The sequence below is a fragment of the Harpegnathos saltator genome, unplaced genomic scaffold, assembly GCF_003227715.2.
Source record: "Harpegnathos saltator strain DR-91 unplaced genomic scaffold, Hsal_v8.6 scaffold119, whole genome shotgun sequence".
Lineage (NCBI taxonomy): Eukaryota > Metazoa > Arthropoda > Insecta > Hymenoptera > Formicidae > Harpegnathos > Harpegnathos saltator.
Window position 1 is genome coordinate 101700 of NW_020229894.1, and position 21876 is coordinate 123575.

Consider the following 21876-nt stretch of genomic DNA (forward strand, 5'->3'; position numbering starts at 1 on the left):
CTTCTATTGTTTTCGGGTAACAAAACGGTCCCAAAAGGACCATGTTCTTACGTGCCTAGCTTGGGTTTTGGACACTCCGAGTTCTGAACTTAAGCACGTTCGAGATAATTTGAGTTTCGATTCTGAAGCGTTTTGAGATGTCGGAGCTTACGCAATTTACTATGTTTGCTGCGTGATATATGTTTGACGCACCGATATCCCGCGAGAGATTAACGTTACATACGCAGGACAGCGATAATCTTTTTCTAGATCTACGTGAACAAATTCAATTTATTTTAGACCAATACATAAGAGAATATACAAGGCAATTTGTCGAGACGGTCTTCCTGAATGAACCATCATAGCGAACACGTTATTATCTCTAAAGAAAGAGACGAATATTTTTCTATACGTTCCTTTTTATGTATTCAAATAATCCATTTTTACACCATGTATTCCGAAATTCTCATTGTGGTTGTTGTACCGAATATTGATATCCAGTTTAAGGACAGAATAACGTACTGTAACTACTTTGTACTCATACATTTTTCTAACGAACATTTTAACATTTTTAATTGTAGTTTAATTTGTGACCTCGTCTTGCTGATTTGTAATTTGTACTTATTTTATTGCTTTTTGTATGTTAGACATACAATTCACCTCTGTGCCGTAACATGTATACCACAAAGGGATTTATTTCTATAGATAAATAAATAAATAAGTAAATAAATGAATAAATAAATCATATATAGAACTGATGAGTTTGTTAGTTACAACTTATGGTGATTCTTTGTTCGTGAAAACTACCGATGCTATACATGGTTCATTTATTGATGTTACAAATGATCAAAAAGGCACTAATTAATCTGCAATTAAGATTGTTAGAGGATTAATTATATAGTTCATGGACTCAGAATATAATTGCTCAGTGAGATGTATATATCATATGTATATTTTGTCAATACATACATTGAGATATCTTGTTTTAGTAGTTTTAGACTTTCTCCACGTGCTAATCACGTGGTGATGATAACCAAATAACTTTCATTAAATTCCGATTAAATGAATTGATGACCAATTGGAATTATCGATAATGATTTCTTATTAAACAATGACAAAGAGAAAATTAACACTGTGTATATTAACAAAACAAGTGATGTTGGTTTGATAATCGTTCGAATTATACGTCATAAAGGAGGAACGAGAGAAAATTTCTTCTCACACGTTTCAATGACAAACTGCATATTATTTTTGCATGTTGACAATTGGACCGACATTATTTAATTAATAATCTATCAGCTTATAGTATCAGAGTTCGGTGAAGTTCAGCTTTAATATGAAATATATAATGCAATCGAAATAGTTTAAATGCCACATGAAATCTAAGTAGCCAGAGAATTTTGGAAAATGTGATTATGAATAATTTGGAGTAAAAAAGGAATAACCGACAAATATTTTGTAAATTATATGTATAATTTTTTTTTTATTTATTTATTTATGTATAAGAAAAAATCCGTTGTACTAACAAATTATGGGACGAAAGTTGTAGATTCAACAAAAGATTAATAAAATAAGTGTGAATTATAAATTAGCAAAAGAGCCAAAGTAAATTACAGTCGAAATATGTATTAAAAAACATAGGATAGTTGTGTAACACATCACGTATATTCTGTCCATACAGTCTAAACTTGTCTACGTGACACGATATTCAATAGAAATTACATTACATGATTGAAAGACTTTAGCTGGCAAATAGATTCAAAGCAAAAATCATAGTCATTTATATAAGCTACCGACATTCCGAGATACTACGAAACGTTGCAGAGTCATCATTTCGCATATCTTGAAACGTTCCTTGGAGCGTTCGAAAAATCAATAGATTATTTTCTATTGTGCACATTTCTAGAATATTCTTGAAATAGTTTTAGGTCTTGTGTTACCTGCGAACAATAGAAGAAAAGAAAAGCGAAAATGTCCCAGACAGCATATGTTCTCCTGGGGACGTCCTAAGGACTTCCTGATAAAGAAATCTCCCCAGGACGTTCTCTGGACATTTGTGCTATTAGGAGTATTTTCTCTTGCCTGACTCTTCCCAAGGAATCTTTAAAGTAGAAATATCTAAAATTAAATTACACGTATGTATATTCGAGAGAAGAATGCTAGAAGAATGTTAATTGTATCAATATATGTCGATATGACGCAATAATTAGATAAACGTGGTATTGTGAATCATGTAAATCGGAGTGAAAATCGTAGATTTTTACCGGTAGATTTAACCGCGAGATATGAATCTCGGTTATCTTCATTTTGGAAATGATGTTTCAAAAGTTCGATTTGTAAAATAGTTTCAGAAATTCAAAATGAAATTCAAAATTCAGATAAAGAAATGTCTCTCGTTGTTTCTACCTGAAAGTTTAATAAAGAAACAACTACCGAAACAATGCCACGTAAATTCCTCGAGTCTCGAGCTGAATTCCTGTGAAATTGATTAAAAATTTAAGTTCACCCAGTTTTCAATATCGAAGACGACCGTTCAATATTTTCTATATTCAATTTTTCGTCATAATAAAAGGAGTCGTTTGCAATATATTCTCTGCAATCTCCTCTCCCAAAGAAAGTTAAGGTTAGAGAGAAAAGAATGCACAGAAATCTAGGAAAGTAGGCTGCACACCATGAGGAGAAATATCATCGATTTAATAATCTTTTTCTTTCAAGAGCAAGCAACCTATCATTAGATAACTCCGGAAGGACTATACTAGACGTCGATAAGGCCGATAAAAAGATTTTTATCGTCAACGATACTAAGAGATTTCAAAATATACATTCCAGTACCGAAACGACAATTCGACATGATTCGAATTTATGAAATATTCTCCCTCCCCGGTCTCGAAATTTAAGCGCGCAGTACAGAGCGCGTCATAACGTAAAGCCTGACCGTGACGAACCGCGTTAATGACGCCGCGCTACTGGTCGCTTCATCGGCGGCGTTCGGCGAGAATCGGGCGTCTCCGTGAAGTTTCAGGCCGCGCGATTGGCGGGCGCGCGGCGGCGAGGCGCTGCGTCGGCCAATCGGCGCGCGCGTTAGAGGGACACGCTGTTGTCTCTCGGTTTCCTGGGCGAACAGCTATGTTTCTAACAGCAGACGGGTTTGAACATCACAACCAAGAGGAACGGTAACATCTAGGTTCGGCAGCGGCGTTTAACATCTAAACACCACGATGGCTGACCCGGAGAAACAGCCCGAACAACCCAAGGCTGTCCAGCAGAAGATGGTCATCGGTAAGTGAACGAAATCTCCCGGCTTTTCTACACGCGACCGAATCGAGCGGCTCCGACGAGACTAGGCGAGGCAAGCCGAACGGAGCAGAGCGAACAACCGACCGACCGAACGAGGCCGTCGTCCCTGCGCCGCCCGTAATGGCGTCCGTACGCTCTCGCGGCGTTTCGTCGCCAGAGACATGTGGCCGGCGGCCTGTGGAAGTCGCGAAACCGCGTTCGGGATGTCTTCGTCGACGTGTGACTCTCGTCGAGTTTTCCGCGCCGGCTCACGCGACTCGTACCTCTTCGACGCGCGGTTTCTCTGCGTTTTTCTCTCTATCTCTCTCTCTCTCTCTTGCTCGTTCGTCCATTCGCTTGCCGCTCGCTCGCTCGCTCACTCGCTCGACCATCGATTTTCGCGGACGCCGCGCTTTCCGTTTACCATTGCGGCGCGCCGCACCGCGTTGCATCGTATTGCATCGTGTAACATCGCGGAGCGAGATATAACCTGAAAAGAGGAGTCGCTCGCGCGGACGTTCCGCATGCGGGGAAGATGTAAAAGATCCTCCCCTCGCGGCGGACCCTTGGCCCTCGCGCGGCCAAACGGAGCACGGCCGGTCAGCGTCGAGCCGAAATACCCGCCGTGTCCCGCACGCGCTTCACGTTTCGCGTTATGTAAGCCTGCGCTCGCCGCGCGCGCGGCTGCAGCAGCGTGCTGCGGCGAGCCGCGCGCTCTCTCCGGCGAGAGAACACGTGCGCCGCCCGGGACGACGGTGCTCCTCTCTCTCTCTTTCTCTCTCTCTCTCTCTCTCTCTCTCTCGACCTGGTGCTTCTTCCGCCGCGCGGCGCGGCCCGCCGAATTTCCCGAAAGGCTGCGTGTCTTCCCACGCGCTCTTCGCGCGAAAACTCGTCGGCCGGCCAACTGGCCGTCCGGAAGTCCACGTCGCGCGCTTCGAGATCGCGGGGGTCTTTTACGCAGCGGAGAGAGCGCGGAACACGTGCTCCGCGCTCCTCGGTGCCTGCTGGGAAATCGCGCGAGTCCGATGGAGTCGCTGCGGGACGCGTTATTTCGGCAAAAATGCACTGAAGCTACGTTCTCGAGCAGGCCCATTGTGTCTCATGTGGTCGGCTCTGGATAACGTGAAAGGCATCAATTACGAGACACGTGGCTGATTTGTTATTTTACTTCGGCATTTATTTTACGTTTTTCGTCGGCACGTTTTATTATTTTACTTCTGCAATATGAAGATTAAGAAAATAAGATTGGGATATTTTTCAACATTCCGATGTAGAATGTCTGTGTACTTTCGGTTCTTGCACGTGTGTGTGTATGTGTGTTCTACGTGGGAAGTTTGAGCATTTGAGTTTGGAGACCGAAACGATAAGAATCGTGTAACAGCTTTGTGCTGAGACGGGTGATACCGTAAATAAATAAATAAAAGAAGAAGATTCGGAGTTCGAGGTACGTCTATTCGAGGTGGTTTCGTCTCGCCACTTTGCGGTTTCGAGGGATTTGAGAAATCTCGGGCACAACATCGCGCGCGGTCGATTCATCGTTCCCATAATTCCGCTGCTCGATTTCGACCTTGTTTGGATTCCGCTCCAAGGTCGCACGCGCGAAACTGTCATGAAGAGACTTATCGTGTATTTTCGTGTCGAGGGGCGAAATCGCGCGTCCGCGTTAGAATTGTTCGCGAGCGGATTGTGTTCCCGCCGTAAATCGCCGCGAATTTCGATCTCTCGTCACGGGAGATGCGCGAAAAAGTAACGTATGCACTCGCTCGAAAACCTCGGACTTTCGGCGAAGAAAGACGCCTCACGTTCGAGCGCCGTCGGATCGGATTTCCGTCGAATTGTGTCCCCGCTGGTCGCGTGGCGTATTTACACGTGTCGAATTTCGGTCAGAGCTAACGGACGGAGCTAATGTTGCATTACTCCCGGAAATATCATTTGCCGCAAGAGCCGCACGATCGTTGAATTGAGATTTCAAAGCGGTCGTCTGCTTGTAAACACGTGGCGATAATATAAGTCCGCGGCAATAATGTACGTCGGATATCTATTATTCCCTTCTCTCAAGGTCGCCCAGGTACCTTGACGATAATATTGTACGCTTTCGACCATTCCTCTCCGTGTATCGTAACTTTGCGAAATTTTCCCTCGCATAATTATCAGGCAATCTTCGAGTCGAGCGTCGCACTTAATTTTTCTCGCACGATTTTCCTTTCTCACGCGCACAGTCTTAAACTTTTAACAAAAATTTACACACGTATGTGTATATGTGTATTTTTTTTTATATATATTTCTGCACGTGCATGCACGCAGAATTTTGCATCATCAGACGAATGACACGTTGTTCTTGCGATTTCAGCTAACAAAGTGACGGGGACTGTTAAATGGTTTAACGTCAAGAGTGGATACGGGTTCATCAACAGGTCAGTAATCATTATAATCATTATTACGCGATTATCCCGCGACCCGTTTTCTCTCCATTTTCTTTTTTTTAATTACTCGCTCGTCTCTACTTCACGAAACACTGAACGAGAAAGGAGTACATATACACGTCCGTCTGGCCGCGTGGGTGTGAAGCTTAGTCATGCGCTATTAATTTAAACGCCTATTTCGCAGTACGGCCGCGAGCGCTGAAGGGACGCTTTGCTCATTCTGCAGCGCCGCTGCATTTTCAATGAAAATCCACTAAACGCGTCGCAAGCGTCCCGCGATTGTGTTCCTCTCCCCGACATCGAGCACTTTTTTCTCCCCCTAAACTCTAACGCGAATTCCGCTCGCAATTGCAGCCTCGACGCCGATAATCGCGCGCTCGAGTGACTTTCGCGATTTCCGACTTCTGCGTTAAGATGTTCGATAAGGACGTTAATCGGCTCTTGACGCTCGCGACTGTTTGCGTCGGGAAAACCTGCAGCTGTGGTCGCCGCTGTAAAGCGCGTGAGAACGTACGTTGATGTCGATAGCCGCGCGTCAGTCTTCTTAGACATATCGAGCAAGTAATTCATGAGACACGGCCGTAACTTCAGGCAAACTTTCGATAAATTTTCAAATAAAGTAGATAAAAGCTCTCTCTCTCTCTCTCTCTCTCTTTCTCTTCTCGATCTCAGCGGCGCATTCCGTCGTTATCGACGCGTCGTCTTGTCCAATCACCACCACGTCGGGAATGCTCGTTCTGTCCGCATGAGAGATAATTTAATTAACAGGAAATTAAGGTAAATTAACAAATCGATTAAGGGATTCGACGCGGCTAATTTACTCACCGCTCATATAGTGAACACGTGTGAGCTGCGATTGCGCCTCTCATGCGATACTGTCCCCGATATTCTTTGTTCTATTTGTTACTACTTCACTTGCGTTATTATTATTTAGTATTGCGTTTGCTGGTCCGTTTACTATTCAATCTTCCGTTTGCTTTTTTATTTTAATCTGTTTTTTTTTTTAATTCTCCATTTGCTATTTTATTTTATTTATTATTATTATATTTACACTATTATGCAGCATTTCGTTGATCCCTTCACTTAATGTTTAATCTTCCATTTATATTTTTATTTTAATTTTATTTTTTATTTTAATTTTTCTTATTTTTATATTCGTTACTTCACTTTATTTGTTGTTTCATCACGTTTAGTGTGTGATATCACTGTTAATTTAACTCTATTTAATATTGTTTTATTCGTCCAGTCAGTGCTTAATTGATTTCTCCGTTTAATCCTTTTTCATTTACTCTTCTGCCTTGAGTTCTTTTAAAATTTTCGACTTATTATATACCCTATTCGATTAATTATCTCGTCATTACTCCGCGACATAAACGTTCGGATCTAGAGCGCGAGTGACCGAGTCAATTAGTCTCGCCGAACGGATAAGGGAAAATACTAGCCGCTAATATTAGGAAAACCGGTCTCCCGTCCCGTCGCAGGTTCGACCTGCAACCTCGACCTGGCATTCTGCCGCACGGAAAATAGACACCTCATTCGGCACGTGCGCGCGGGCACAGGAGCGGCGCGCAGAAGAGCCGCTTCCTCGCTATTTTCGAGGTCCCGTGGTTTATCTCTGGCCGCACGCCAGGAAGTCCTTCGTTCGCGTAGTCGGAGTCGGTGCGACGACAACGCGGCTCCTCGGCGTATCATCGCGCCACGCGCGGGATCTCCACGCGTTTCCACTCGCTTCCGTCGCCGACGAGTCGCTCCCGCGCTCCACGGAAAGCGCCATGTCGTCGCTCCGACGCGGCGCGCTGGAGGGAGAAGAGAGAAAGGGACAGCGGGAAGGGCTGAGGGCTTCCGCACACAAATCGCCGGAACTTTGGCCGCGGAACCAATCAGGATATTGCTTTAGAGTTGCGCACGCCGGGGAAAATAGAACTTACGGTAAATCCGATCGTAAGCATATCGAGAGGAGAAACGTCGATGAAAAATATTTATTTGCCGTTAACACATTCACTGGACAAATTTGTTTTTATTTCTGGATTCTATTTCTTTTTTTTTTTTTCTCTAGAAATTTCCTCATTTTTCTAAGTTCTCTTATCAATTTTTTAAACTTTTGTGGAAAGCTACAGTTAAGGAAAGAAAAAATGTATATCCTTCCATCTGGGGAAAATATTCTTCTCAGTGCAAAAATATATACATTGAATTAAATAAATATTAACGCGCTCAGCGAAAAATTTTTTATCTTTCTGCCGTTTCTCCTCCTCACCGCGGAAGCAAACAAGACTCGACTGAAACAGAATCTCAGCGTCGAGATAGATTTATCAGTATAAATAAGTATGTTTTATTATTACCTACCAAATAAGTATTACCATCTTTTGGGCATTTTTGCAATCAGGACTCGACTGTGGGAGAATCATTGGTATAAACAGTTGAAGTCCTAGTTGCACGATCACTTGTATCCTCTTCCAAGTAGAGCAGTCCAAAAATAATATCCTGATTAGTTCCTCGGCTGCCGCTCATGTCTCGCGCTCACGGTTCTATTTTTCCGGGAAATCCCCAAAGGACGACGCGCGCTCTCCTCGTCGCCGCCGCCGCCGTCGTTCCCCGGCTCGTGCAAGTTGCACCTCCTCTCCGGGAACTGCGGAGGGCGCGCGCGTGCACGCACTTTCACCGGCAGCCAGCGGAGTGGCCGACGCGAATGTTAGAAACGTAACGCAGCGGCCACTCGTAAATATAGAACGCTTTCGTCGGACCGTGCCAGGGAATCGCCGTGTGTTTTATACTTCACTTATTCCGGCTCCTTCGCGCAGAAGGACACGGGAAATGCGAAGGCGCGATAAGTTGCGCGCGAGCTGTCCCGTTCTCAGCGCTCCTTCGCTCTCCGAGCAAGTTCACGTATTCGCTTCTTGCGTCTCTCTCTCTCTCTCTCTCTCTCTCTCTCTCTCTCTCTCTCTCTCTCTCTCTCTCTCTCTCTCTCCTCTCTCTCTCTCTCTCTCTCTCTCTCTCTCTCTCTCTCTGGTCTCTTTTTCTCTCTCCCTCGTCTTGCCGATGCGGTTTTATCAGCGCGTTTTTAGTCTTCCTTCTGCGGAGGAATTTCTGCCATGGATTCTATTGACACGTTGACTGCTACCAGGGTGGTCGCCGGTGACCGGTCCCGCAATATCAGCGTGTCTCACCGATTTGCACGTGAAACGTAAGCAACTGCGTGCACACGCAAAGATACGCGTCGTGTCCAAGTAAAGTGTCACCTGTTTCAAATGTTTCATTAATATTTTGTCGAAAGCGCATCGAATTTGCACTCGGGATACTAGCGAGTACTTTTCTACTTTAATTGAGAATATCCAATCGAAACGTGAATATTATTAAATTATAAGAGAAATTATAAATTATAAAAGTTAAATTATACGAGAATATTAATAGAATCGAAATTATAAGGGAATAGAATCGAAACAAGAGAATATGAAAGGAATATTAAAAAAGAAATAAAAAGACGGTCTGCTTCTTGTGGAGTATATTTTATGACCTTTTTGGAAAAGCAATGAAATGAGAATGAGCTTTTCCAAAATCTGACGACCATTGTATTCTGAGACGATTGTCGGGAAAACAATCTTTGTCGAAAATAACCAGTAAAAGAGAGAAAATTAACAAAAGAGGTAATCGCTTCTTTCAACAATGGGACGACATTTCTCTCTGTCTACGACAAATTGAATACTCGGCCGGGACAGAGAGCCGGCGAATATAGGCGAGAACAATTGCGGATCGCGCCTAATCGCCGCATCTCGGACGATTCGAACACGAATCGAGCATTCGCGCGATAATTGGTGGAAATCCGCGCGACAGTCGACGTGTTAATGCGACTTGGAATTACCGCGCGATAGTCTCGTCAATAATCTCGACGGAAACCTTATGGCAAAGAGAGACCTGAATGTACAACCGAGAGGAAGCCGTTTTACGGTGGATAGCTAATAACAATGGCGAATGGAACCCCGAGCGGCGCACCGAGCGCGCGCGAAACCTCCGGGTTTACTCGGAAATATTTCAGATTCGGAGTGCCGTGGTAACATCAGCGATGCTGACGATTAGTGATGCCAAGTCGATGACTAGTAACGCTAATTGCTGATTAGGCCGTCATCAGGATCGAAAAATTCCAACTCGTCGAGGAGAGTGCATCCTTAAAATTGTCAGCTTCGAAAATATTCCTGGTTTTGAAATGCCATGTCGATATCAGTGGTGATAAATGAATGACTGAGCGATGATAAATGGGGGGATTAGTTACGACAAATTAATGGCGACTGAGTCGTCGTAACTCATTAAGAACGGAAAATTTCAGCTCGTCGACGAGCGCGTTTCTAAAACTGTCGGCTTTCATTAGAACTTAATGGTCTTCACTCCGACAGTCTCATTGCTCATTCGCCGGGTCCGTCAACCGTCAATTTGACGAACTCGTCCTTAGCGATGGGAAAGTAACGTTCCGTCTCGATACCCATTGAATCATAGCTGGATTGTTTGCCATCGACCCATGTTGCGAGGCTCACAGCTCACCAAACTCGAGCACACCGCAGACACTTGTTCGGTTGTGAAGTTCTCCGCCGGATCGAGCCGGGATGAAGTTGGAATTATTTATAATCAGCCAAAACGCTCGCGTGCTCCGCTCGAACGCGAAATAATTAGGACATCGCAGCGAACGAGCAGTTCGGTCGAGCGCGAATTACAGCGCGAGCCGGATAACAAGACTGAATAGTTCAAGTATACGAGCACATTTATCGAGATTCGAGATAGATCCCGAGGAGGAGAATACTCGATACTTCGCGTGTCCGTCTCTCGAGCGGCAATATCGCTGTCGTCGCACAGTTATATGTACCAAGAGAAGAAAGATCTAAGAGATAAAAAAAGTACTGATACAACGAGCTCTAGTAAGATTTGTACGCGTATTGATATCACATATTCACATATATATTCTATATATCTCATAATATTACATATTTTTACACTCTGAGAGAATTTCGCTCTAATAGGGAAACGTGCATTTTTTTTAAAACATACTGCGGCTTTCCCCGAAAATAATTAGTGTATTCATTAGGTAAGAGAAATAATTTAAATTTAACTAAATTAGTTACCAATGCCCACCGAATAAAGTGTTTACATGGTTCTTCTCCCGGTGTGGTGCAAAAACCGCGTCTTCCATGGAATTACGAATGTCCGTCGCAATTATCCAATTCATTAGAAGCATTCGACGAAATGATGCTCTAATCGTTCGGGGCGCGACGGAAATCAACGATGGTTCGCTTGTCTATCCGGTTCATGACGATCTCGCAGTCTGTGACCGCGTCTTTTAACGAAACTAATTGATGAACTGGGATAACCGCGACCCAAGGATATCGATCCTGCTAAGTTCGCCGCATTCGAATTTTGATCGCCGCGCACCTGATCCACCTTTTGTTGATGCGCACGAGAAAAAGGAGGTGTCTAGTTGGCAGTTGGCGTTTGTGTACGGCTGTTTTCTCTCTCTCTCTCTCCTTTCTCTTTCTCCTTTCCTCTCTCCTTCCTGCCTCTCATTCTCTCCCCCTGACAGCAGCGAGCTGCGGAGTTCGACGACCTCTCAACTCCGTGCTTTGCTCCGCAGCTTCATGGATTCCGATTACGTTCGTACGCTCGCGAATCCATGCGCGCGCGCGGGAAGGAGAGAGACGTGCATGCGCTACATACTCGCGATGCTGTGTATTGTGCACGTGCGTGGAACTTTGTAGAGAATGCAAGCGGACTGACATGATTAAGCGAAATTTCTACTATGCTATTACGCACGGGCGTGTTAAATAGGTGGACGCCATTATGGAGCGCCTTTTTCTCGATGATATCGCGGAACTTCTGTGCGGTTCTCGTTCGAAATTTATTTAGTGGCGCAATCGTTCATTTCGTTGCGGAATTTTAACGCTCACGCAGCCCTTACGAGAGAAACATAAATATATCGTGTAATGGGAATCGCGCGCGGAATCTCTTCAATACGTTCATTGTAGTTTTCATTTTGTATCGTAATTTTATAAAATAAAATGAAAACTTTCATGTCACTCGCGTGAGAAAATGAACATCGACTGTCTCTAATGGAATCCTCGTTTTCTATTGTTACAGAAATGACACCAGAGAGGACGTGTTCGTACATCAAGTAAGTTTCTCACACTTCGATCGTTTCAGAATAGCGCGAAATTTCATTGAAAAATTAAATTTAATTATCTAATTCAATCGATTCAAATTTTAACAATCAATTCCTAATCGATTGAGATCCTTAATAATACTAAATATATGCACGTGCGGTGTCTCAACTTTACCTGTGTCCACAGTCGGCCATCATTAAGAACAATCCAAGGAAGGCCGTGCGGAGCGTCGGCGACGGCGAAGTCGTGGAATTCGACGTCGTCATCGGCGAGAAGGGCCACGAAGCGGCGAATGTCACCGGGCCCGCTGGCGAAGCCGTGAAGGGCTCGCCATATGCCGCGGACAAGCGGCGCGGCTACCGCTCCGCGCACTGGGTGTACCCAAGGCGCGGCAACGGTAGACCCCAGCGTAGACCTCGCGAAGGCCAAGAGGGCTACGAGTCAGGTAGGCATCGTTCGTCGTGCATCCGATTTTCCTCGTGAGCGTTTTACCACTGCGCTCACCTGCGCGCGCAGTCTGCACAACTTGAATTAACTGGACGGCATCTGTTAATTAGGCGAAGCGAGGGCGGCCGATGACGCGAATGCGGCCGAGGGTGGCCAGCAGCCGCCGCAACAGCGACGCTATCGGATGCGCCGCTATTATGATGGCTACAGCCGCGGGGCACGTCGTTCCGGGCCAGCTCCCCAGCAGGGAGAGAATACTGGGGAGGGCGGTGAACAGACGGAGGGCGCTGGTGAAGGCGCCCCACCGCGTGGTGGTGGCCGAGGACGCGGCGGACCGTCACGGCGCTACTTCCGCCGCAACTTCCGCGGAGGAAGAGGTGGTGGGCCATCGCGACGTCCTCGCAGCCAGGATGGCCAGGTGAGAGGCACAGTTTGACGACGTTTAGCCGGATCTTCTCTTTGAGAGGTATCCCGGTGATACGGCGAGTGCAATGAAGATACCAGAGTCAAACGTCTCAAAGACAAACCGATGTCTCTTTTCATCGTCCTGTCTTTCTCGTTTTTCTTCCCGCGTTTTTTTTTTTCCTTGCTTTCTGGACCTTGACTCGGTTGATAAGTTGCACATTCGTGTCTCGCAACCTCGATGTTGCATATTCAGTCTAAATAATAAAGTGTTGAAGCAAATCTGAATATGCATCGGTTAAATAAAGTATTAAAGCCAAATTGACCATTTGAATACGCATAGTTTTTTCTTATCTTGTTTCAATTCAATTTTTTGCGCCGAATTGGTGTGACATTGCGACGATTGTCAGGTGATTGACGACGGTGAGCACGTTGGCGAGGCTGGTAGTCAAGTCGGTAATTCGCGGACGAACCCGCGACCGCGTTACAGACGACGATTCCTGCGACAGCCTCGCGTCGCCTCGAGCCAACGGACGAACACCATAAATAATCTGGCATCCTCGGGCGCCCGGAAATCCAATTCCGCTCCTTCTCCCGTCACTTCCCTTCGTACGCAAGTCACCGATATTCCTGCCGAATCCTGCAAGGTATAATACACACAGTGATTCTCCTGCCTGTCGGGTCGAACAGGTGGGAGATAGATAACTCGTGTCATCTCGCATTTCTTTTATCCGCGAATGGAACAATGGGACGATTCTATCTAAGCGCATTTTTTCTCTGCATTTTACACGAGACGCTCGCACAGAAGTTTGTTGTACCATCGCTGTGTCCAACGAACAGCTTCATCTTGTATATTGTATTATTATCTGTAAATATCTATCTCTTCGTCAACGGATTGCACTGCTCGGTGTTCGGCTTGCCTCCTCCCACGTCCATTCTACAAAGCACTTTAAACACCAATCATAAATCGGGAGCTGTGCGACGTATCGCCTCTCAGTGTCATGAAGTGTCGAAACGATCAATTGAAAGCGGTCTACAGAGAGAGAGAGAGAGAGAGAGATTTTGGTACGCATACTAGGCGTTATTAACGTTTGATTGCTTTCTACGTCTAGAGTCAGAATTTTCCATCCAATATTAATGCGTTTGTACGTCCTCATTGTTGATTATTCAATAACGGAAAAGAATAACAAAACTTTTCTTTTTTTTGATTGCGAAAAAATATATAAATGTACTCAAATACACATGAATAACGCAAAATTTCACATGATTGTTTACTAAACGCTACAGCACTTGTTTGCCGGCGACGGCTGCATATATTACCGTCAGACATTTCGTATCTATTATATTTTCGCATATTAAAAAATGCACATCTATTTTATTGCATTCAATCAAAATTTTTGTATGTAATTTTTGTATGTGTAAAAATACACCTCACGTATTGTTTCTTTTTTACTTTACGAGTACTGTTTTCTTGGTTCATTGAAGTATATGCAAAAATATATATAAATATAACGTACATAAATTTTCTTTTATATACGATACAGCTCGCAAATATATTTCTTGTTTCTTTTTTCGTTATGAATGTTATAATACATGTAAGTAATACTCGAGATATTGTTGCTTTCTTCTTTGCTTGTTTCTTTCTCTATCGTTGCTTGTTTCTTTCTTGTCCATCACGTTCAAAATTCTCGGAGTGCTCCCAAGTCAGGTAGAAGTGGTCAGGTACCAGTGACGCCTAGTGCGCGAAGAAGAGAGAGAGAGAGAGAGAGAGAGAGAGAGAGAGAGAGAGAGAGAGAGAGAGAGAGGTGTAGTTTTCCCGAACACGTGGTCCGTCGACGAATCTCTGTGAATACGACGATGACGCTTGGCGCACACTGTTTGCACTTTCTTTTTGTACTCTTTTCAGTCGGAGCAGAAGTCGGATGCACCTAAAGATACGGATGCACCTGCCGCTGCCCCTGCTCCACAGGTAACGTTGCTTTATTTTCTCCTCTGTCCGGCCTTGCGGGAGAGCGTCCATCTCGGTTTACTTTGTTCTCGCACCTACACCTTCGGCATCGAGCATCGCGCACTACCGCGTCAGCCTTCTTTATTTATTTTCTCTCACCATTTTTCCCCACTTTCGTTCTCTCGTCATCCCCCTTGAGAAATTCTGCGTTCCATCTTGCAGCATTGTTCGACATTTTTATGCTTTCCGCGGCCTGGAGAAACGCCTGAAAAGATTTTTGTGGATTCGTTTCTCCCAACGGATATTTCTCCCAGCGGATATTTCGGTTCATCCTGTACCAGTATCGAGCTCCTCGTCCCGCTGACGAGGTGAGCTGAAACCTCCGCGAAACCTCGGGAGCAAATTCGCGAGGAACATGGCAGCAACGGAGCATTCTTGTGCAACTTCTCCGCGAGAAATGTGCGCAAGCGATTACGCGGTGGACACTCGAACGCGCGTCGCGCTACCGCGATAATGAGCCGCAATTTCCGCAAGCAAATGCCAAGTTGTAACGACGCTCGACGTGTATGTTGTAGGAGAGCCAACCGGTGCAGAACACCACCACCACCGAGAGCACCGCCTAACCGAGAGAGTAACGCTACCACAGCAGGACACTCCTTTTAATATAAAACACCAACACCCGTTATACACTACAGCAGCAGCAGCAACAACAGTAACAGCAGCAGCAGCAGCAGCATCGCAACAACAAGAAGAAAACGTCAACAAAAAAAAGCTAAAAGAATCATAAAAAAATCTTAAAAAAATAAGAAACACTACTCCACACTCTCCCCGCGGAAGCAAATCAAGTCGAGATGCGTACGGGTATCGGGGAGCGCCGCGGGAACATACCCCGTCGCCGCGTGCGTTTCCCGGCTCCCGTGTGCCTCTTGACTTGAAGGATGGCTAGGTTGTAAGATTGACCAACCGGACGCGAGATATAGGTGCGAAGAATGCGCGTGCGTATGTGCATTGCGTGAGAAGAAGGGTGAAGCAATTTACGGTGCACGCGATGAATTCGAGAGCGCAGCGAGAATAACATATATTGAGTATATGTATACATTTTTTGTTTTCGTTTTTTTTTTTGCGCATTCTTTGTTTCGTATGTTATTACTTCTGATTTTTCTCCGGTGAGACACTTCAGGTCGTTCCCTCACGTGCGACATTTGAGTTTGTAATTGCTATTTCACACGAAGCTTCCTTTTCTTTCGGCCACTTTTCATCAAAAGTAGTAGCGAACACTATACCAGTGATCGCGAGAAACACCGTGATGAGATCTAAAAAAAGAAAATATTGTTAATTACACACACACACACACACACACACGCACACTACAAACACGCATGTACGCACGCGCGAATCATATCGTATCGTCGGAACTGTGCGTGTCTCATTCGCGATTTATCCTCGTCTCGAAGTCATCCGTTTCACTTCGACTTGCGTTACTATCCTCAAAATTAACCGAACTGCCGTGCATTGCTTTCACTCTTTTACACGCGATTATATTCTATCGATCAATAAGTAGCGTAACGGAGAACGATCTTTGATGTACGCGCACCAACGATGCATTCGTGATTGATGGTTTACTAAATTTTTCTAACACTTTATAGCGAATTTGTGTCATGGGAAAAAAGGAATGATCAATTATTTTAATAATGTTTATCTTTCATACTTTTACAATCAATTGTAACGTACGGTGTCAATTTGACCCCTGGTGGGTCCGGCTGAGCGTGTACTAATTATCGGATTAATGTTATTTTGACTTATCGTATTATTGATTAATCGTGAGTAAAACGTCCGGTTGTCCTCTGAATTTTGACGTCGTTCGACTGTGCATCGGGAAGGTCGTTTTTAAACTGCTAACCGCGCATGTGACGATCGTTCGATTTGACTTTCAGAATAGGAGCCCGGGCGTATCACACACACACATCCATCGGCTCAACTGACAATACGAAATTGTCGAATGTCACGAGAGTACGATAGCGAGAGAGAGAGAGAGAGAGAGAGAGAAAGAGAGAGAGAGAGAGAGAGAACAAGAGAGAGAGAGATATATATATAAATCTTTGTATAATTTTGCATGGCAAACTAATTTTAAAAATTTTAGTTTGTGCTATCGCGGACGGATAACAAATAAATAATATATGTCTTCCTCTACGAAAAAAATAGAGAAAAAAATGAAACGAAATCAAACAAAAATGATGTTGAATTATCTTTCTATCTGGTGAAACGATTGGTTCTGCATTTGTTTCTTCTTCTTCGTTCGAGTCTGTATCCAGACGACACAGCAGACGTCCACGCGAAGTGGCGTGTGATGGACGCGAAGATGCGCGAAAGTCTGAGTCTTTCGAACGTCTTCCATGCTCTCGTGTTGTTTGGACGCGGCTTTTCGCTCGACAAAATTGCGTCAAAGTGCCGCGGTCGTTCATACCGTCGTCGTATCGTACTTCTGTGCGTGTCGATTCAAAAAAAAAAAAAAAAGAAAAGCGGCCGCCACGCCGTTGAGGCTGCACGCGCGGTACAGTCGTTCTCCTACTTAGATGCCCGCAAGAGAAAATTCCGCCCAAAACAATACTGTCGTTACGCATCACGATCGTCTTTAACTGTGTCTCACTTGTTCCATGTCCCGTTTGTGAAGTAGCGTTTGCCAGGACACCCGTGTGTGTTGAGTCCGTATAAAGTGCATAATATCTCCGTTTTTATTTGTACGCGTCGGAGAGACTTAAGAGAGAAACAGGAAGAGGAGAAGGAGGAGCCGTAATTCGAAGGATGTAACATCCGATCGCTTAGAATTTAAGGAGCGGGTTTTGAGAGATGCTCATTAAAAGCAGTAATAAGGGATTAAAAACAATAGACAGAGAGAGAGAGAGAGAGGGGAGAGAACGCGCGAGAGCGAGAGAGTGTGTGCGTGAGTGTGGTGCCAAGTGGAGGGAGAGACAAACGCGCGGTTACGTTACGTGGACAGGCAATTCCCGTTTCTGCAAACGTCATGTAAGAGAAAGAAAAAGAAATGAAACACAAAAGCGGGGGCGACGATCGGCGCCGAGAGTCGCGCCCGAGGTGGATCGTCCCGCTCGAGAGCATCGTACGAGGAGAATCCCGGCGGGCGCGCGATGTAACCGGCATGTCGCTTACACTTTACCGCTTTTTCTATTAACCCACGATCCACGTCCGTCGGGACGAGGGGGAGGGACGCGCCGACTCTCCCTCGAATGCTGCGTTGTTCGCAACGCGCGCGAGACCGCCCTCCGTTGTCTAACGTAACCGCGCGTACCCATGCAACACGGTAGAAAGAGAGCGAGAGACGAGTAAACCTGAAAAAAGAAAAGGTAAACAAAAAAGAAAAAAAAGAGAGAGAGAGAGAGAGAGATAATCCAAGGGGAAGACCGGCCTCTCGGGACGAGCGGCGAGAGGCGCGAGAAACAAGCAAAAATTTCACAAAGTGACGCGCCGAACGTACACGGGCGCGCAGTTGTAACTGACTGCGAAAAAAGAACAATGCATGTGTTAACAGTGAATATCAGAGTTAGAAACAAGAAAATCGCGGACAAAAAAACGAGAACAAGAAACCAGAAGCTATACCGAGCTGTACCGACAAGCGGAAAAAGAAAGAACCAGGTACACACACACACACACATCCACACTTACACATATACGCGAGGATAACGAGAGAATAACCCAACAGTTAACTCGACGCGTAATCACACACGTATTACACACGCGTACACACACAGCGGTATAGTGTAAACCGAGATAACGCGAGGAAAAATGGGAAAACAAAAGCAAATATATCCACTCGCCGAGCGACGAAGCGCCGCCTCGTCGCTCGGATTAATCTTATCGCCGTCGTCGAATCTTGACACAAGTCGCCGCGGTCAATCGTCGCCGTCGTGTCGTGTCGTGTCGTGTCGTGTCATTCGAACGGCGCGCGTTCGTTGCGAAAGTTGAGTGTGACGGCTTCATCGGGCTTGATCGGACGACGCGAACAGTTTCATCGGGAGCATTTCATTCGAGTGCGAGAGAGAAGGAAGAGAAAATAGAGGAAAAGAGAATGAGAGAGAGAGAGAGAGAGAGAGAGAGAGAGAGAGAGAGAGAGGGAGGGAGACAGAGATAAATACGTGGCCGTGCGTTCCATCGATTGCCGAAACGGCTCGCGGGAGATTCGACCGACAAAACGATCTTCCTTCACCCCCTCCTCCGAGAGGCTTGTACGCGCTTTGCAAGTGGAATAATTCGCCCCGCGATCGTCGAATGCGAGTCTTGCCGCGATTTCTACCTCGTGTCGGACGTTTTAATCGACGTGCAAAGCGGGCGATCGTTTCTATCGCCGTGAGCTCGACCCACCGCGAACGCGAGTCGGCGAGTCGCTCGCGAGCGTCCGGTCGACCGTGGCGAAAATAACAATAATGATAAAAATAAGAAAAAGAGAATATAAATTTATGATCAAGCAGATCGGCGTTCTTTCGATTCCTCCCGTTGAGCTGCGCCGGTCGGCTAGCTCTGATCGGACACTCGCCGAGATAACGGAGACTCGAGTCGCGCTAGAAGGGAAAGAGAGTGAGAAACATGAGGGGGAGAAAAAAAAAGAGAGAAAATTTCATTCTTCCATCGAAAAGGGATTCTCGGGAAAGGAGGGGTGCCCACACATAACCACCACGCGAGACGCGCCGGCGGCCCCCTTCTCGCTCGAAATTTCCGTCGTGCATTCGCATCGTGACCTCCGCAGAAAATAATCGCAATAAAAGGGTATCACGTCGCGACAGTCAATTAGCTCCGATTCAGTTTCATGCGAGTGAAAGAGCGAGAGAGAGCGAGAGAGAGAGAGAGAGAGAGAGAGCGAAGGCGATACTCGAGTCGAGTATATCGCGGGAGAAAGACGGCGACGGGGACGAAATGCGTAAGAAAGTAAAGAAAACGATACGAAATCCCGATCAAGGAGACGTTCAACTTTCGAGAGGCAAAAAAAAACGACAAAAAGAAAAAAAAACGAAAAGAGAAAATCTATCAAAAAACCTCGACGGACGCCGGGCACGACGTTGTCGTTTCGTCGTCCAAGCGTGTCCCGTTAAGTCATCCGTCGACTGCCCCCCCCCTTCCCCCAATGAATTTTGTACCGAAACGTGAAACTCTAAATGCTAATTTCATACACGGAATTTAATTTTTTCACGAGAAACATGTGCATTATAAAAAATAAATCTACCAAAAAAATCGCAAAAGTCACAAAGAGAACATGCGTTTTGTTTCAATCGAAAGCACCCCCTTTCCCCTTCCCATCCCTCTCTGGTTGCTCCTTCTTTGTCTTGCCCTTTAGTATGAGAATCAACATGTGCGTTATAAAATATAAATAGCCGATCTATCGAAAGAATCGCGAACGTCGCCAACAGAATATGCATCGTTTTATTTCGATTGGAGATACGTCCTTTCCCCTCTTTTCTGTTCTGTTCGTGTAAGCATCAACTTTGTGTGCCGTAAGGTGAAGGCCGCAATTTGCGACAATTGCGTCTGCTTCCCTCCTTATAATAAATTAAACACTTAATAATAATTAATATGATATTAATAAATTTGATAACGTTAATACGGATATATCCTTTAAAAATATTCTCACTCTAAATTTTATATATTATCGATCGTAAGTTTCAAATAGAATTAAAAGCGCTATGGTAAATTCTGAAACATAATTACGAGTATATTGTTGAAGATGACGGTTCAAACAATTACTCGTCAAAATACCTTAGAGAGAACTTGCATATATTCTTTATCTTCCTCAAAACCAAATTATCAACAAATGAAACTAAACTATTACACGCCTAAATGCTACATCAGCCACTTCTCTGAGAAATTATAAATGAATTACAATCCTTCAAATATTATAAATATTTTTTTCTTTCGATAACTAAATTAACATCTTAATTTTTAATGAATCGGAATTGAAAAAATTTAACAAAACTTCAAATGTTCAAGCTTTTCAACGAAATCAACTTTGTCAATACTTAGCATATATAATGCATTAATTAATTTTCATAATGAGGTGGCTTGCTTGGTCGCTAATTGGTCACACTCGATTCTTACAAATCACAACTTAATATGCAAATCTAGCGGAAAAATCGCAAGAGTCACCAAAGAAACACGCGTCGTTCTGTTTCAATTCAACTCACCTTTTTTTCGTCTTCTTCGTTACCAGCCTCCCTTTTGTCCCGCTCGTTTTTACGACCGTGGTTGCACGCGAGCGATTTCGTTATCGCGAAGAGGTGCGATAAACGAAGGATTTGTGCGAGCCTGTTAGTAAAAATGACTGCGATGAAACAAGCCGAGCGGAAGAATCTCGGCGCAGGTCGATCGCGCCAAAGATGAATTCGACTCGGATCACCTTAAGCCTCCACGAGGAGGATCTCCCTGGAGCGGTAACACGCTCCGAATAAAGCGGCGCGGTTTGTGTTTCCGGCATCTGCGTACGTACACGTGCACACATTCACACCGAGACCGACCGAGCGAGCGAGCGCGATTTAATCCTCGTCTATCTTCCGTCGGAAGAGTTTCCCCCGGACGGTAATGCAATTTTCAGTGTCCGTGACGGCGGCGGAATCGTATGTGCGCATTTTGCGCGCCGCAATTTTGCGCGGCGCGCCGCCGGCGCGGCAGCGGGAAATTACAGATATAATGCATTCCGTCACGGGGAATTTCCAATAATACCGGCATTCCGCCGGCACTTAATCACCTTTCGCGAGGTATATAAATTAATTTTCCATCGTTCCAACGTTAATCTCATATATAGCAACGATCGCCAGTAACGTACATACGTAGGGAGCGGGGAGGGGGAGGGAGCGTCCCGTCCCCCATCTCTGCCTCTTTGCTCGCGTAATTGACATAACGGATCTCGGCTTCGCATTACAGATTCATCATTATGAATTATAAATTGCACGCATCGCCGGCATCGAGCGGCGCGCATACATAGTTTAACGATACGTTAAATTTTCGATCTATCGGCAGCGAAGTGCACTGCGGCGCGACGCGAATCGCGCCTGCATGCGCGCGCGTCGCACGCTTTCGATTTCGAAATACGAAATACACTCGCCGCGGAATTCACGTCGCGCCGGATTTCGCCTCCCGGGTGAGCCTCCTCTCTCTCTCTCTCTCTCTCTCTCTCTCTCTCTCTCTCTCTCTCTCTCTCTCTCTCTCTCTCTCTCTCTCTCTTCGTATTTCTCCGCCGCTCCCCCTCACCCCCTCTCCTCCG

At 45.2% G+C, this 21876-nt stretch overlaps 1 protein-coding gene across 2 annotated transcripts; it reads left to right on the plus strand.

The window, feature by feature from the left end:
- Window positions 1–3079: 3079 nt before the first annotated feature.
- yps (Y-box binding protein ypsilon schachtel) lies at window positions 3080–19632 on the plus strand. Of its 2 annotated transcripts, XM_011138301.3 has the most exons (7): window positions 3080–3258; window positions 5606–5669; window positions 11793–11826; window positions 12002–12260; window positions 12373–12680; window positions 14571–14633; window positions 15188–19632. In XM_011138301.3, the coding sequence occupies exons 1-7, from the start codon at window positions 3198–3200 to the stop codon at window positions 15233–15235; spliced, it is 837 nt and encodes a 278-aa protein (XP_011136603.1). In that variant the 5' UTR covers window positions 3080–3197; the 3' UTR covers window positions 15236–19632. The 2 variants fall into 2 exon arrangements, with proteins under 2 accessions (XP_011136603.1, XP_011136604.1); XM_011138302.3 differs by lacking the exon at window positions 14571–14633.
- Window positions 19633–21876: the final 2244 nt, after the last annotated feature.

What these genes read in the sequence shown, in the direction of transcription:
- yps (XM_011138301.3), top strand. Translation starts at nt 3,198, where the DNA reads ATGGCTGACCCGGAGAAACAGCCCGAACAACCCAAGGCTGTCCAGCAG. An exon ending in CCAGCAGAAGATGGTCATCG is followed by an intron (nt 3,259 to 5,605) that starts GTAAGTGAACGA and finishes TTGCGATTTCAG; the next exon opens with CTAACAAAGTGACGGGGACT. An exon ending in CCAAGAGGGCTACGAGTCAG is followed by an intron (nt 12,261 to 12,372) that starts GTAGGCATCGTT and finishes TCTGTTAATTAG; the next exon opens with GCGAAGCGAGGGCGGCCGAT.